Source organism: Rousettus aegyptiacus, unplaced genomic scaffold (genome assembly GCF_014176215.1).
Source record: "Rousettus aegyptiacus isolate mRouAeg1 unplaced genomic scaffold, mRouAeg1.p scaffold_m13_p_2, whole genome shotgun sequence".
Taxonomy (NCBI): domain Eukaryota; kingdom Metazoa; phylum Chordata; class Mammalia; order Chiroptera; family Pteropodidae; genus Rousettus; species Rousettus aegyptiacus.
In genome coordinates this window covers 146,633,429-146,651,599 of record NW_023416295.1, presented here as the reverse complement: position 1 = coordinate 146,651,599, position 18,171 = coordinate 146,633,429, and the positions used below count along the sequence as shown (strand labels likewise).

The following is an 18,171-nucleotide window of genomic DNA, read 5'->3' as shown; positions in this document are numbered from 1 at the left end:
TTCTACAGTTTGGTAACAGATACGAAGGTGATATATGAAATCAATCATCTGGCTTCCACCACTGCTGAGTCCCCAACAAATAATAGCAAAAGCCAATGTTGGACCCTCAGTAGAAAACCATTTTCCAGGAGATCAGTATCTCCTGCTTGGGAAATTGATTACAGTGGACCCACCAAATAAATACTCATGCTCCATTTTTTACTATTCTCCTATACGAAAGATAGGAATCCCCTTGATTGAAGTCTATCTTGAGACCCATAAACTCTTGATTGCTTTAAAGGCTAACTTTTGATTGCATTGTTTATCATGAGAAATTTTCCAAATATTGAAGCTGGGTTTTAAATTCATGCCTGGAAACCATGACTCTTGAACAGGAAAGAGATAACTTTCACCCTATCTGTATAAAAGAATAAATAAAGGGCTTGTTTCCCCCATATTTTCAAAATCCCAGAAACAGGTATATCTCAGAATTACAAATGTTAAACGTAACTAGATATGGCCTCTATTTCATCCCATGGTCTCCTGCTCAGTCTCCTGTTCATTCACAAAGAACTTCACCACAAGATTCAGTTCAATTAGCCTATATCTTTAGTTCTTTATGTCATCAGAATCTGATTGTGTATCCCAAAGAATAAGTTTTCAAGTAAAAATATAGTCTGTGACTTGTAATTAACCTCATTTTAGGTTTAGAAATTCTTGAGTAATTAATGCCTTTGGATTCTTAATATCTGTTTTTGAACACTTAAATCGAAACAAAGTAGAACAGCAGGACTCCGTAATATCCAGATTTTTTTAACTTAATGATAGTTGTTCAAAACAAGTTAAATCTGTTTTCCTCAAACTGTCTGAAAATACGTTAGGGTACCCACACTTATACTAGAGCTCTGTGCTCTCCCACCCCAAATGATTCAGCTAAATACTTAAAGACTTAATAGTCGGTAATAGAATGTCTTTTCCTAAGACAGCAGTAGCCCAAAAGGCTGCTATGTGAGAATGAAGTCAAAGGAGTAACAAGCAGATTTGTATAAAACACCCTGAAAATTTTCTGCAGAGCAAAGCATGATAAAGGATGAACCAAGGTCACTTTTCCTTATGTCCCTTCCTTGAGAAAGTGTCTGGCAGAACTGGGCCACTAGAGCCCAAGGGAAATGAGAGTTCGAAGCAATTATTTAAATAATTCAGACAAGAAGACACACTTGGGCTTGTCAAAGTCACCTACACAAACAGAAACAAAATCTAAATGTTTTGAATCTTGTTAGAAATTTATTAAATTACCTCTAGGACAACATACTGATATTAATTCATTATATAAAGGAAAATTTTATCACTGAAAAAAGTAGGCTCATGTACATATGTCATACTAAATAAATGTTCAATTTTCTTTTTATTTTACTTTGTCCAATATAGTTCCTTTCACCCACATAAGAGGTACCAATAGTGTTCTTATATTCTATTTTCGGCATTTATAATTCTGTATTTCTAAAGTAATTTTCTCACTAAGCAGCTTGAGTTTTCATCTAAAAGAAAAAAAATCAGTGTAGCTGATAAGGATACAAACTAAATGAGGAATAAAAGAGGAAATAGGATTACCCATATACTTTCAGGAAATAAAAAGACTTCACAAGCTATATATATTTAAAAAATCATTTTATTCACAGGGTACATTTCCAAATTTTCTCCAAGTAAGGGAGGTAGAGAAATTGAGACTTACTGAACCTTCTCACTACCAGCCATAATTACAATGAACACACCAAAGAAAAAGACATGTTTTTACAGCAAACCTCCTCCTATGACATTACATTTAGATTGTGGAAGGGAACAATTCAGCAGAACCAACAGAGATAGGTACTATTCTTTCAAGTCACACTATAAAAAGTACCAATTAAAGTTTTTTCTTACCTGCTCCATTTTACATGAAACTCTTTTTAAAAAAGAAGAAGAAATGAAGAGCACTGATTTTCCCACACCTCCTGCCAGTGGAATGTGGCTCTATTAGGAAGAAGTCTTTCCATGCATACTTCAAATGTGATCTCATTTTATAGCTTAATCTAAAATCTTTTCCCAGAATTATTGTATTTATGAACTGAGAGCTTATACTGTATTAGAAAGAATATTTGAATTTTTCTATTTTCCTTTTACTTCTAGCCTCTGAAAATTTGCTCCTGAAAAACAGCTTACACAACATGTACAATAATATGTAATATGCAATAATTGAATTAGAGATCAAAGGGAAACTTCCTTTTTCAAAACTTTTCAGATCAACTATGCTGTATAGTTACTAGAGTTCTAGAAATATTCCAGACTTCTTAAAAATTAGGTAATCTTCGCAATGTCCTTGTCCGTTCTCTCCATCTTCCCTTGTGTCTCTGACTCTGTTGTATCCCAATGGCCATCAATCATCCCAAATTATGAATCCATATATTATAAAGCAGCGTATACACTAATTTACCAACAAGAAAACCCAAAAGATTGTTGCTTAAGAATGAATGAGAAACAGAAGCAAATTGATTCTTTGCTTCCATGAATGCTAGAATTCGCAGGAGAAAACATTCTTAATCCATACATCCTCTTGTAGCTATCATGGAAGGAGCTCCCTATGAGAAGGTTCTACTACTTCAATAAAGGATATTTACATACTTTTATCAGATGTCTCCAAGGCCTATACACTATTGTGTATTTATATAAAACAGCCACATTCACTACATTTGCAAGAGTTCTTGCTGATGATAAAGACACAACTTGGAACAGACATGGTTATACCTCTAAACTGATCAGGGTACATGAAGGAAATAAATAAGAAAGTAAGAGCCAAGCCAGGAAAAATTAAGGCACCTCTACCACCACCCCCCAACCAGGTCAGCCATTTTTCTCTTTTCAGTGGACATAAATAATACTGTGTGTGTGTGTGTGTGTGTGTGTGTGTGTGTGTGTGTGAACACTAGAACATAGGGGAGAAAATGTTATCTAAGTCTGCTTACATAATAATGAATATAAAAGCCTCTTACTGAAGTAATTGTGGGAGCAGGAGGCTAAAGCTATTAAACTCTCACTATGCACAGCATAAGATCACCATGTTTCAAAGGGTCAACTTCCTACTGTTGCTGCCTCATCATGACAAGAGATCAAAATAACCTTGTTTGGGAAGTATGTGTCAAAGTGGAAATGAAAGACAAATATGAAAATGGGAGTGTGCGCATATTCAGGCTCGAACACCAAAGAAAGCACAACTTGGTGAGGGGCAGGAAAGGGAGAAGCATTTAGACTATGAGGGTCCTGATAGGTAAACAGGTGCCCCTCTTCTGTTTTTTTTCCCTATGTGTCTCACAATCTGGCTCTCACACTGTTTCCTCTGGCATCTTTCATCGTTAGTCATAACAACTGCATGACAGTATATTTCCTTTAAAATGTTTTTGAAAAGGTTCTATTTTGGGGACTGCACTCAGGGACAAAAGCCTGTGTGCTCTCTGCTTAGCTGCTTTCTAAGATCCCTCCCAATGGTCCTTCAAAATTAAAAACCTGATTTTTATCTTTCTTTTATTTTTCATTTTGGTTAAGCCTTTAAAATTATCCATTTATTAATTAAACCTCATAATTCTCCATTTCTTTTACTATGCAGAGAAGAGTAGACATATCTGACTCCTGGTTTTCTCTGCCCCAGATAATATCATATTTTGTAGATGTTTATGGGTATCATGTGAAGGACACACTTGCAAAATGACAAATATCTGGAGTAAATCTAATTACACAGAAGCAGAAAGAGTCATAGTCAATATATTTGGGTATTATTCTGTAAAACCCCTAGACAGCTTTGCAACATTGATTATCTCCCACAGTTTGAATAGGAAATCAAGATCAGAAAGAATTTTAGCACAATGTATAGATTAATAAGAATACAGACAAGGTAGGTAAATAAGTGACCATAAACAAAATATAATTCCTCTTTTGTGCTTTAAAAAAGTTACAGTTATAGGCTTTGGCTATTACACATGCTCATAGGTATTATAAGCATATTTCTAAGTTCTTCATTCCTTACTTGTTAGAGAGAGAAGAAATCAGAAATGCTGGCACCAGAAAGAAGATAATGGAACATATTTTTTTCCCCCTTATTGCAATGACAAGCAAAGGTTGTGTTGTGTTTGAATGAGTTTTCCATTCATGCTCTTGATTCAATCTCTCACCTCTAAGGTGTGTGTAAAATAATCAAAAGACAAGATTAGCTGAAGATAACATGGATGTATCCATGTTCTTATGACAGGAAGAAAAAAGGCTTAGGCAATTCCAGATTCATGTATGTCTCCTTCCACTCACCCAAGCTAAATATTATGGCTTAATATTTAGGAGTTAAAAAAAAAAAAAAAAAAAAAAACACTCTAGGTTTCAGGATTCCCTGGGTTTCATTTCCAGGGTTTCGAAGAGGTCTATAGGAACTGGTAGAATATTTGCTATCTCCCTGCCTTCAAGAACTCAAAAAATCCATCTAAAAGGGGGGAAATTTCCACTTTTAATAATCACTGACAGGACCACGATTAGGTCAGGGTGACCAGAACTCTGTCACAAGACACCCAAATTTAGAAAGTGCAAGTTTAAGGGGAAAAAAAAAAATCAACAACAAAAAACCCTATTTAAGATAGTGTAAAATTTTAAGCTTCTCAGCAAATTTTCACACTAGCTATCTAGTCACAAGGCTACTAGCTCAGCCACAGAGCAAGGCCAGCTTCCATGGTATTAGACAGAGAGAGATAGCGCTGGAAAGCCAAGGTCGAGGGCAGAGACTTCTCTGATCCTTTGCATGCTGAGATTGGCTCCTCCTTCCCACTTGCCTCATCCTCTCTCTAGCATACAGTGGATTGAAGTTGCCAAAATCACTAGTGATATTTAGTTACAGTTACTGCTTACTTCATTAGAAGCTTGACCTAAGTTGCAGGTGCCTGGAGTTGTTTATCCACCTCCAGCCCTGATGTGTACCCTTCAAAAGTTATATAATCAGAATGAACTTCTACACTAAGAAGATAAAGAAATACAAAGCGTAGTGTTGCTCTCAGTCCTCATTGCACCATATACTTGTTCTCAAGTTCCCATAAAAGTCCTTATAGCTTTGATCTTTGGAATTCTACGAACAGAAGGGATATTACCTGGTTTGTGTGAGAAAATTTTCATACAACACGATAAAAATTTCCTAGTTTTCAGCAGATTGTGACATTTTTTCCCTTTAGTTATCTCCTAATAAGGATTTGTAAGTTAAAAATTTCACAAAGTCAATATTTTTAAACATGAAAATTAAAACTATAGACTGGTTTTTCAAAGAAATAAGAGATTATATATAATAGACAACTACCATAGTTGCTGACAAGAAGAAATGCTGTTGATAGTGTTTCCACTTAGAATCATCTATAATATTCCTGTAAAGCTTTTGACTAATCTAAGAATATATTTGGCAAATTTAAAATAGTAGAATTCTTCACTTAATTTCCAAGTAGATTTTTAAAGCCGTGTTGTCCATTGCTTCAGGTGCAATTTATATTTAACTTAGTTTTTAGCCAAAAGAAGGGCATGAGACATCACAAATTTAAATACAGAGTGTTGTCTGAATATTTGTCATTTTGGATCATCTGGATCATTCCGGATCATTTACCTCTGTTAAAAAAAGCTAAAAGTGAACTAAACAGGAACAAAATCCAGGAAGCACTCCTTAATTTCTTGTGTTAATTACAGTTTAGATGCACAATGTTATATAAACTGTTGGTCAAATAACTATATAAAGCTTATGTGTCTAATGTCCTCTTCCACATAAAAAGCTTTCATACGAAAAATTATTTTTATTTCTTATGAAATGATTTAATCCTTCACCTATCTTAATTTTACTGGTGTAATTAAAATTAAACAGAAGTCATCCTCATTCATGACCCTTAAAAGTCCTTATAGCTTTGATCTTTGGGATTCTACGAACAGAAGGGATATTACCTGGTTTTATTAACTCTTAAATAGAGTTAATAAAAAGTCTCATCAGATACTCATTTTCAGTCCCTTTACCCTCTCTTCCACCCCCATTGAGCAACATAATTTTGTCACTAAAAAACTTTTTAAAAATTAGACTGATGTTGAGGGTGATGCCCTCTCTTGGCAGTTGCCTTGAAAGTGATAAAATATTTCTTATTGAATGTGTCTACCACAACCTGAATATCTTCTGAGCTGAATCTTAAGGGTCAGTAATATGAAATATATAACCAACAAAATTTGGGAAAGTATGAGGCACAATTATGAAGGCCTCAATTTCAGGAAAACAGAATAAAATAATGAGAGTATAGAATTCAATTTCTTAATAGTACCAGAGTATTTCAGAGTACTCTGCAAGATAATTCTCGAGAGATCCTCACTTAGGAATATATATATTTTAATAAGAATACATAAGTTTGTAAGGATATATAAGTTTATTCTACACACACGTACACTCTCACAGCCTAGGTTTAGATACATCTATCTCACCACATAAAAGGAAATAAGAGTAGTATATCTATGAGTCGTCACTATAAAGTAATGCCAAATTATAATCTACTCTAAGAAAATATTCTCATTAAATTGTAGTCATACTTTGAATGACATAATCATGTATTTGTATCCTTACATGAAGACAATATAGAAAAATCAAATGATCATTTTAGTCTAATCCAAGGTTTTTCAACCTTGGCACTATTGACATTTTTCACTGGGTAATTCTTTGTTGTGGGGGACCTGTGCGTTGTGGATATTTAGCTAGATGCCAGAAGCACCCTCCAAATCAGGACAATCAAAAATGTCTCCAGACCTTGCCAAATGTCACTAGATGGGGGAGAAGAATCACCACAGTTGAGAAGCAGTGGTCTAATTGAACATTAGCAGTTTGGGATATTTCGGTTTTGCATTTCAGAAGCCACAAATTTATAGACTAAACATTGTACAAATCTATTCCAGGAATCATAACAAGACGTAGCATTACCAGATAGTACTTTCAATGGAACTGTGATGCATGGTCTTTATGAAACTCATTTAATTACACTTTAAAATTTTAACAATTAAAGCACTAATTTATTAATATTTGTATGTATTTTTTAGTTAGTCCTTTTATACTTCTGATGAAACATATAAGTAAAAATGTATTCCTTTTTAGGGTAATTATTAAATAATAACAATAGCTCAAAAGAGGAAATATATTCAAGATTTAACATACAGTAAATATTTAACACAGCTCACTCAATAGTACATTCTCACTACATTTTTGCTGTCAATTAGGATCAAAATAGCAAGTAGTTCTGTGCAGAATCAATATTCTCAAATTCTTAACTAAATATCAGTGTAATCTGTGTTATGTCAACTAGTCATATTTCAACTAAATATAGTGATTTCTAGTATCTCCTTTTGGATTAAAGCATCTCAAAGCACAAAGACAACGAAAGGGTTTTCTTTACCTTTCTCTTATAGGTAAACATATCTGGCTGCTTGTAGTTTGCCAGTAGAGTTTAGCTTTCTAAGTAGTCCTACCTGCTACTAATAGAATAGATAGCTACTAATTCACATCCCTTTACTTGTATGAACCTGCCTTGTGTGACCATGCTCAACACAGGGTCCATTCATGAGATGCTGGGGAGACTCAGAATGAATTAAACAACTCTGCTCATTTTGGGACAGCATTTGGGGGGTAAGGCTCACATCTCATGCCGGTTTGAGCATTTTGAGCAGCTACCAGTAAGCTGGCTTGTCTGATATCAAGGAGTAGTGGGCAGTACATAATTCATCTGCAGCTCTCTAACACTGGTTGCAGATTTTTGAAATACCAGGTCATGTGGGTTCAGCTTTCATAGTAGCACAGGAATGAGCTTTGTTTAACTGTGTGTGTGTGTGTGTGTGTGTGTGTTTGTGTGTGTGTGTGTGTGTGTGTGTCCATGAATATATGCATGCTCGTAGGTGTGCATGCATATGCTTTATCTTGGATTGAATATACCAAAGTAGGTAGAAAAGAGATGACCTTCCAGTCTGTCTTCCAGAGACTAAGCTTTATATCACTGTGCTTTAAATTATGAAAACAATTATGCAAATAATGCACTCACATTTATAGTCTTTCTGCACTAAAATAATAATAATAATGCAAACAGGCTTACATAATGCAGACCTAAAATTGAGTTTGTACCCTAAATTCAGAGAAGGAGGGAAAGTGGCTCAAATTACCCAGACTATGAATCAACAGAGTCTAAATTCAATAATACTTCACATTGTCTAAGTACACTTGACAAAAGGAGACGAAACAATTCTTATTTAACATTTTGTAAATGGAGGGAGACTATAGTTAACATAGACTTGGTTCAACAAATCACAATATCAGTTTTATATTCTTAGTACTCAGTAAGGGATTTTTTTAAAATCTACCCGATCACCCACTCACTGCCCTTAAATAGAGCAAAAATAAATAATAATTTTTTAAAAATCTATAATTCTAATGTCAGTTCCATAAGTAGGTTGTTTGTTTGTTTTTTTTTTTTTTAATTAAGCCATTTCGTATTGATAACCAGCAATACTTTTGCTCTGGCATTTCCTTTATTTTACCTTGATTAACTTTTCAGCTTCAACAATCAGAGTTCCATCTTGTTTGTGAGCTGCGCTTTCTAGATTTAATCCATGTAAATGTGCTTCACTGACATCTTGTTGTCAGATTATTACTAGTCACAAATCCACACTGTGCTATAAAACGTTTCAGAAAATGTTTGGCTTCCTATTTGTCCTCCAAACCAACATCAAAAGTAGAGTTTCTGTTGGGTCATTGTTTCCAAGCAGCCCATGCAAATCCATGGAACGACTTGATGATTTCCTTTTGCAGTCACGTAGAAACTTAACAAAAATACCCTGGCTTAGTTCTTTCTTTGCCCACTGTCCCTAGGAAGTGGGTGGGAGTGAAGCATCCTCACATGGGTCTAGCTGCATTCTCAGTGTTCCAATTTTATGAAGATACCAGAGTTGGAGAAATTCCTCCGGCATGGCATGGAAGCCAGAAAAGGGCAAGACATTATCATAATAGTGGTGGCTGATGGGCTGCTCATGCATATTCACAGAGAAAGGCCAGAAGCCATAGAGAGCCACCTCCTCACAGAGGCCCAGGGCTGCGCTCACCAGAAAGAGTCCCGTGGACAGACGTTTAGCATGAATTCCTCTATTTTTCCAGAACTTCCCAATGCTACGCAGAAAGTTGGGGTTAGCAAAGAGCACTGTTTGATTGGCACCGACATCTGACAGTGTATAATAAACCCGGAGGGATGGCTCTGTCCCCGTCTTCATAGAAAAGGCAGGCATGTAGATGTAACTGTGGTTATAGATTTTCATGTTGTCCACAAATGTCTTTCTGGACCACAACAGGTTCTGAAATCTATTGCAGAGAAAAAGAGGCTTAATTAAACCTGGAGGAAAGAAATGTATAAACATCTACTCTACTGTTCTTCTGACAGTTTTGATAGATTACATCAACTCAGCAAAAAAAAAAAAGAAAAGAAAAAGAGAAACCCCCACTTATAATTAAAATCTTCCTTGAACTTACCAATTATCTCTCATCATGTAGCCAGCTTGGCTTTCCTCACCTCAACATTCTAAACTCAGGTTAAAATTCCTTAATGGGACTCGCTCTGAACTGAAGTGCATTGTACATTTTGTTATCTCCCAGAATTTATTTTCCTGGAATTTAAAGATGGTTTAATACTCATGAATTCAAAAGGTTTCTGGTTATTGGATAGGCTTTTGATAAAAGCTACTTCTGTGGCCTGACATATAAGCACAGGACTGATTTCCTCATCTGCAAATCAAAGAAACTTCCTCTAAAATATGTCTTCCCATTGAAATTTTATGCTTCTACAGTATTTAGATTAATCAATGCTATATTGTAACTATAATATTACATAGAAAAAAAGACTCATTGCTATTATAAAATGATGCTAAGTGTTACCCATGTTGCTTGTGCCAAAGAACACTTCTTTCCTATGTTTTTTTACTTTGGATTACATAAAATGAAAGTTCAGATATATTCAAATAAAATTGATAGTATGTGTCAGGCATTGGGGAATTAAAATTTAATGACCCAATTTTTGTTCTCAAGAAATTCAAGTCCACGTGTGGAAACAAAAATACAAATGAGTACAATCTAATATTCTAAATGTGACATTTGATATCTGTATAAAGAACTACAAAATACAGATAAAAAATAATAAATTCTGCCTGGGAAGGGATATGGGGTCCAAAAAAGCTACAGAGATGAAATTTAAATACACCTTCTCAGAGAAACAACAAAAGAGCAGCAATTAAACTAGAAGAGACACTTTCGTCATTGACAAGGTACACAGGGTACTAAAACAATGACAAGGATATTTATTGTTCCTGTAATGAGCAGACAAGAATGATGGAGGTAGTAGTTGAAGATGAAGCATATTGCAAAAAACTTGTGCATCTCTAATTTGTTTGGATTTCATTCTGTGGTGATGAAGAACCTTTACAGCAGTGATTACTTACAGCATTTACTATTTGAACTACAAATATTTCATTTGCTTAGTTGTGAGTCTATGTCAAAAAAGGTAACTCTGGCAGTTTAGAAGGTATTCTGGGGAATACCTTCTGGTGGCCTGGAGATCAGTTAAGTGGTTGCTTATATAGCTCAAGTAAAAACAGAGAAAGAAAACAATTAATTAGACTAGGGCCTTGCAACTTTTATTTACTTTGACACACGGAAGTAGCCCTTCCCAGGTGATGTGCTAGGGGAGTAGCATCATCTAAGAATGGAACTGAGCCACAACGAGCAGAGGTGAGTCTGGCCTGACATGCTGGCAGAGCTCATCGTAAATATGTGAAACCAAATTCTGAATACACAGATCCACAGGATTTTATGTAATAATCAGTGTTATTAACTCTGCCTGCCAAGAAAGGTATGTTTTTCAAGCCCAAAAGAAGGAGACTCACTCAGTTTTTCTTTATGTCCTTGATTCAGCAGCCTGCTTTAGCAATTTTCCCCAGGCTTTGACAAATAGAGAAGCAATCACAGGGTTTTTAGGTGAAATCACTCTGCCCTAGTAGTCATGAAAGCACACTAAACCATATTTTGGGACTGAACCAGCCTTTCCAACACAAATTCTCAATTCCCAACTTCAAAATAGGCTCTGATTAGCAATTTTTTTTATTCTCCCCATTGCCCATCCCTATCTTCTGCTCTCTTTCTAAAACAATAATGCTTTCCCAATCATGTAGACACAACCTGCAGATAATCACCGATTTTATTGAAGCAGTAGGTCTCAAACTTCAGCTAAAATAACCTAATATCACAGCTTCCTGGGCTCTGATGAGAGTGATCAAGGGAGTCAAATTTTTTTCCAGCACTCCCTGGTGATTTTGATGCAGGTGCTCAGGGGATATACTTCTTTAGAAGATCAAAGCTATCCACGTAGGCTGTCTACTTCTCTGCATCCACCCCTCAACATCTATTTCTTTTCATCTAATTTTATCCTTGTTGCATTTCTAAGAGCAAGAAGTGTTCCCTCATCCCCTCTGTGTCTTTGAACAAGCTATATCACACTTTTTAAAGAACTCTTGTTCTCAAGTAGGTTTCCCTTCTTTAAAATATTCAGCCTCTCCATATCTACTGAAGTATTCCCTCCTGCCTTTTCAACTTTGTTAGGACTTAATAAAATTCTTTCTATGCTCATACTGTTCCCAGAAAGAACTAGAACATTTTAGTTCTTTCATTCCACCATCAACATTCTAGAGCAGTCAGTATACTTCTATTTGTTCCCTTTTGTTTCCCTTAAGGAACTCCCTCCATATTGCTATGCAGAATGACTCCTATTCTACAATATTCTGCTGGCTGATGGAACTTATCCCTATTTTTGTAGTGGACAACATGCTAATGAGAATTAGACAGCCATGATAAAACCAGGGCAACTAATTTTGTGTGCTCTGTCTTAAAGGTGACTGACTATTCTCGCAGAGGGTAGTCTTCCCTCCTTCAGTTTTAACTTTGAAAAAGAACACACATCTTGGATTTACTCTTAATTTTATTGACACTTAAAAAACAGTCTATACTGTATATTTTATTACTTTTATCTACCTCATTCTTCAACAAATGATATTAAGAACTCAATTCAATTAAATAATTATTTATGGTATATCTAATATATTGAATCTTACTCTGATCAAGAGTTTATTGGGGTGGTTTTGAATTTCACCAAATAATTACAAAATTCAATTAAAAATGTAAAAGATTGGTGCTCTAGCTTATCTCTCCAGCCTCATACTCAGCTACTCTCCATGCCTTCACCCTACACTCCAGCCATCTCTGTATGGGTATCTGCTCACATTTTTTTTTGGATATATAGATTCCTTTATGCTCATACATTCATTGCCCTGGTGAAGTTCTATCAATATAGCAAGACACAACTTAAGCTTTTCCTTCAAAAGTTTATTTCTTCCTTATACTTTGATCTTTTAAAGACATCTTCTTGGAATTCCTCAATATGACTGATCACACCCTTTGGGAATGTGTACACTTTAAAGACAAAGGACAAGTCTTATTCACATTTAAAATTTAATAACTTAGCTCAGAATAGTTGTATATAGTATGAATGGAAAACTATTAAATAATAATTGAAAAAGAAGCAAATGAAATCAGATCAGCTAATGAATTATTAAAAAGAAAAATTAATATAATATGGCATGAGCTAGAAAAGACATCAATAGAACAGAGCAGAAAGCAGAAATATAGCACATTTTATGGATAAATGCAATATGTGACATTAGAAAGATAAATGATGAAATTTTTTAAATTAATTAAATAACATCAAGATAACTAGTTAACGATTTGGAAATTTGGGGGGAATAGATTCATATTTGATAAGAAAATTATAAAATAATTTCAGGATAAGTAAGATAAATATTTAAAGTCTACATTACAAGAAAAGCCAAAAATAATTATGAACTTGTCAGACATTTACAAAATATTCTCTACAAAGGAGAATATTGACAAAACTGATTATGTCAAGATGTGAAATTTCAATACTAAGAAATAAGATAACTAAGATAAAGAGAAAATAACTGAAAAATATTTCAGAAAATATAACAAATACAAGTTTACTATTGAGTCTAAATATATTAGTATGGTGACATGAAAATGTACAAAAACAAAGACAATCTAAAAGAAATTGCAATTAATAAAAAATGTTAAAATGTTCATTTTCAGGTTGCTAGTCAAGGTGCAAAATGAATAGAATCAGTAAGGGTCCAGCTCTTTCCTCCTTCAGCAAATCTCTAGAAACAAGAGGAAAAAATGATTTTAAAAATCTACATCCTCCCTGACAAAAAAGGCAACATTCAGTGAATCCCCAAATCTAGGCTACCTCTGAAAAACTTACAGAAAGCTTACGGAATGAAACCAGAGCATAAACTAACTTGCCAAGCATCGTTCTAAATGGTAGCAGTGCCATGTGCCTAAAGACAAGAGATACTGGAGAAGGTGAGTATCTTGGAACATTCAACACAGTTATTGTTAAGATTATGGGTCATCAGGATCATTCAGGTGAGTTGAACCATATAATCATGAACTGGTCAAATATCACTGTGTTTGTGTGTGTGTGTGTGTGTGTGTGTGTGTGTGTAGTGGGTGGTGGTAGTGTGTGTCAGCGGCTAGGAAGGAATAGTGACTCCATGCCCAGATAGCTAGCCTAGCCTAGAAGAAACTAGGGAATCTTCTCAACTCATGCAATATTGGAAGCAAAGCTTACAGTTCTCAAGTAGAATATTGAAAATAACAAGCCAAAAGAAATACCTGGAGATAATGACATTTGGGAGTCACCTGAAAGTAAAGCCCAACTATTAACAAGTTCAGTCTTTGCACAGAGCTTCCAGTTACCAAATAAGAACAGTCAGGATCAGGAGACTGAAGGAAAGTCTCTGGCATGAGAGACAGAGAACAAAAATAAAGAGCAAAAGAATTCAGAGGAAACCAAGATTATTCAACGGACAAAAAAAAAAGAAAGAAAGAAATCCTCTTTAAAAATGTATAATTAGTTTTTTTACGAATATTAATAATTATGGCATCCATGAAGTAAGAGTAGAATGCTATAAAAAGGAAAAGGAAATTTACATAATAAGAAAGAGCTATTAGTAATTAAAACATATAACGATAAAGGAAAAGCTCCAGGATAGCAGCTACAGGGCAGGCCTCAAAAGCCATCAATCGCATTCTAGCGAGATAAAAAAAAATAGATCCTGAAACAATGTCTTAACAACAACAAAAATGTACCCCTGATAGACTAACACAGTGGCAGTAACGAAAGTAGATTTGTAGCTCCAGCGGGACTATGGAGATGAATTGTCTGTTGCAAGGAAAACTTATATTTGCTCTGGGGAAAAATGAAAAGTTTAAGATGTTAAATACTTGCAATAGACCTTTTTGTCTCAGATATGAACAGTACTTACTGTAAACACTAAGGTAACTACTGACTATTGATTTAGATTGTGATATAACTGAATTGAGAGGCCAAAAATTTTAACTGTGTATAGGGGGAGGAGGGAATGCCGAAAAGAGCACTTTAAGAAAGATAAACCTTTTCCATAAGAAATCGGTAGATAAATGAAAAAATTTTAAATTGTAAGTAAGCATGCTGCTTTCAAACGTAACAAAAAAAAACAGCTAGAGAAGTTGAAAGTCTTAGAACATTACTCACAGGAGTATGGGATAGGAGCTCACTGCTTTCCATTTCAAGCTTCCCATTTTAATAGTATTTGATGTTGTAAACTATGTACTATTTTGGTAAAAATGAAAATTAAAAAATTTTAATCATAAAAACATAAAGCAATTTATATTGATCAAATGAACAATGCCACTAAAAAATATAATACTCAAGAAACTTTATGCACCTAATAAGATAGTTTCAAAATATATATAGCAAAACTGATTAAAAGTCAGATATTCACAAATCCACTCTCCATAGTGAGAGTCTTCAATGAAAAAGTCTATTGCTTTTAAACATAAAAAGAAAATTTCTGAAAATGACCATACAGTATGTCGCAAAAGAAAATACATTAAAATAATTATCATATAGGTAATATCAGAAATAAAATAAAATAAAATGAAATATCAACAACATAGATACATACGCTACACTAGCAAAAATCTTTTAAAACATATTTTAAGTATGTAAAAATCAACGGAAAACTCCTGGAACTAATAAATGGTTATAGCAAGGTTGTATGATGCAAGGTTAACATACAAAGGTCAGTTGCTTTCCCATATACCAGCAATAAACAAGTAGAATTTGAAATAAAAAACACAATAGCATTTACATGAGCACTTCTACAAATGAAATACTTAGGCATGGGTCTAACATATGTGTGAGATCTATGGAAAGAAAACTACAAAACGCCAATAAATGAGATCAAGGAACTAAATATAATAGAAAGATATTATATGTTCATGGATAGGAAGCCTCAATATTGTCAAATGTCAGTTCTTTCCAACTTGTTCTATAGATTCAGTGCAACCCCAATCGAAATCCAAGCAAGTTATTTTGTGGATATCAACAAACTGATTCTAAAATTTATATGGAAAGGGAAAAGACTTAGAATAGTCAATATGATATTAAAAGAGAACCAAGTTGGAGGACTGCCACTACCCTACTTCAAGGCTTGCTATAATCCAGACAGGGTGGTACTGGCAAAGTTGGAAAGAACAAATAGACCAATGGAACAGAATAGAGAGGCCAGAAATAGACCCACATAAATACAGTGAACTGATCTTTGAGAAAGGAACAAAGGCAATACAGTGGAGCAAATGGTGCTTGAATAACTGGATATTCACATGCAAAATAATGAATCTAGACACAGACCTGACATGCTTTGCAAAATTAACCCAAGATGGATCATAGATTTAAATGTAAAATGCAAAAGTAAAAAACTTCTAGGAGATAACATAGGAGAAAACCTGGATGGTGTTGGCTATGGTAATGACTTTTAGATATAAGGCCAAAGGCATGATCCACAAAAGATATAACTGATAAGCTGGACTTCATTAAAATTAAAAACTTGTTCTGTGAAAGACAACATTAAGAGAATGAGACAAGCCACAGCCTGGAAGAAAACATATGCAAAAGATATAGCTTATAAAGAACTATTATCCAAAATATACATAAAATTCTTTAAACTCAACATAAAAATATTTTTTTAAGAATGGACTAAGGCCTTTAACAGACACCTCACCAGATAGCAAATAAGCATATGAAAAATGCTTCACATCATATACCATCAGGGGAATACAAATTAAAATGACAGTGAGATAACACTACACATCTATGAGAATGGCCCAAATCCAGAACACTGACAATACAGAATGCTGATGAGGATGTGGAGCTATAGAAACTCTCTCTCGTTGCTGGTAGGAATGCAAAATGGTACAGCCACTTTGGGAGACAGTTTGGCAATTTCTTACAAAATTACATACTTTTACCATACAATCCAGCAATCGCGCTCCTTGGTATTTACTCAAAAGTGTTGAAAATTTATGTCCAAACAGAAACCTGCACAAGCATGTTTATAGCTGCTTTATTCATACTTGCAAGTTTTATGGAAAATTGCCAAAATTTAAAGCAACCTAGATATCTTTCGGTAGGTGGATAGATGCTGTTAAATCCATATGATGGACTATGACTCAGCACTAAAAAGAAATGAGTTATTAAGCCATGAAAAGACAGAGAGGAACCTTAAATGCATATTACTAAGTCAAAGAAGCCAGTATGAAAAGGTTACATACTGTATGATTCCAACTATATAACACTCTGGAAAAGGAAGAACTTGAAGATACTATAAAGATCAGTGATTGCCAGGGATTAGAAGGCAAGAAAGGGATGAAAAGATAGGGCACAGAGGATTTTAAGGGCAATTTAAATACACCGTATGGCACCATAATGATGGACACATGTGGTTATACATTTGTCCAAACCTATAAAATGTACAACACCAAGAACGAACCATAATGTAAACAATGAACTTTGGGTGATTATAATGTGTTGATGTAGGTCCATCAATTGTAACAAATGCACAGCTCTGGTGGGGACGCTGATAATAAAACAGTCTATGTGTGTGTGGGTAGGAGGCATATGGGAAATCTTTGTACTTTCCTCTCAATTTTGCTGTAAACCTAAAACTTTCCTAAAAAAAAAAGTCTTGATGAAAAATCATATCTTCACTACACAATACCAATCACATTTTAGAAAGTACATGATAAAATATCTGATTTCCTTTGTAATAGAAACAATGTACCCAACACCTTGAAATAAAGCTAAAAGTGAACATATAACATTTTTATGGCGATAATAATGTATATTGAAAGGTATCTCCCCAAATAAATGTATAGGTTCAGTGCAATCTCAACAAAACTTCCAATGTTATTATCATCAAAATTTGATATGATAATTTAAAAAATCACATGAAAAGTAAATCAGTATACACACTTAAGACAATTTTTGACAAATGAGTAACAAAGAATTAACAAATAAGGAAACTGATTATAAAGCTATAGTAATAAAAATACAGTGGGCCCCATGTAAGAACAGACATTATATAATGGAACAAGAGACAGAGTCTACAAATGAACCTAGGCATATTTTGGGATTTCCTATATTATAAAAGTGACATTTCAAACCAAATCATAAAAAATCGACTTTCAAAAATTATACTAGGACCAGTGGCTAACCAAATAATAGAAACTAAGATAAATTCTTACTTTACACTGTTCATAAATTAAGTTCAGACAACTAAAATTAAGATAAATTAAAGATATATTATAAAATTAGAAGAAAGCATGAGAAGTATTTTTAATATCTTACGAAAGGCCTTGTTAAGGCACTAAACATAAAATCCATAAAGGAAAAGACAGATAAAAATTACTGCTTCAAAATTAAAGATTTCTATAAGAAAAAATTTACATAAGCAACAGATTGAAAGAAATGTTTATAAAATATAAAGAATTCTATCCAGAATTCAAAAATTAAAAATCAATAACAAATATACAAATAATACAATAGAAAAATGAACAATGACATGGAACTACCAAGTCTGAGATAAGAAATTCACAGGGCCAATATTAAAATATGCACAATCATAAATATAAAATTCATACCAATT

The 18,171-nt window shown here is 34.1% G+C and overlaps 1 protein-coding gene across 2 annotated transcripts in view; it reads right to left on the bottom strand.

Moving 5' to 3' along the window:
• Nucleotides 1-1,630: 1,630 nt before the first annotated feature.
• ST8SIA1 (ST8 alpha-N-acetyl-neuraminide alpha-2,8-sialyltransferase 1) overlaps nucleotides 1,631-18,171 on the bottom strand; it is a 116,444-nt gene continuing 99,903 nt past the window's right edge. For both annotated transcript variants that reach the window (XM_016140502.2, XM_016140503.2), the window contains one exon: nucleotides 1,631-9,388. In XM_016140502.2, coding sequence (XP_015995988.1) covers nucleotides 8,902-9,388 — 487 coding nt within the window. In that variant the 3' untranslated portion in view covers nucleotides 1,631-8,901. The remainder of the gene's footprint in view (nucleotides 9,389-18,171) is intronic.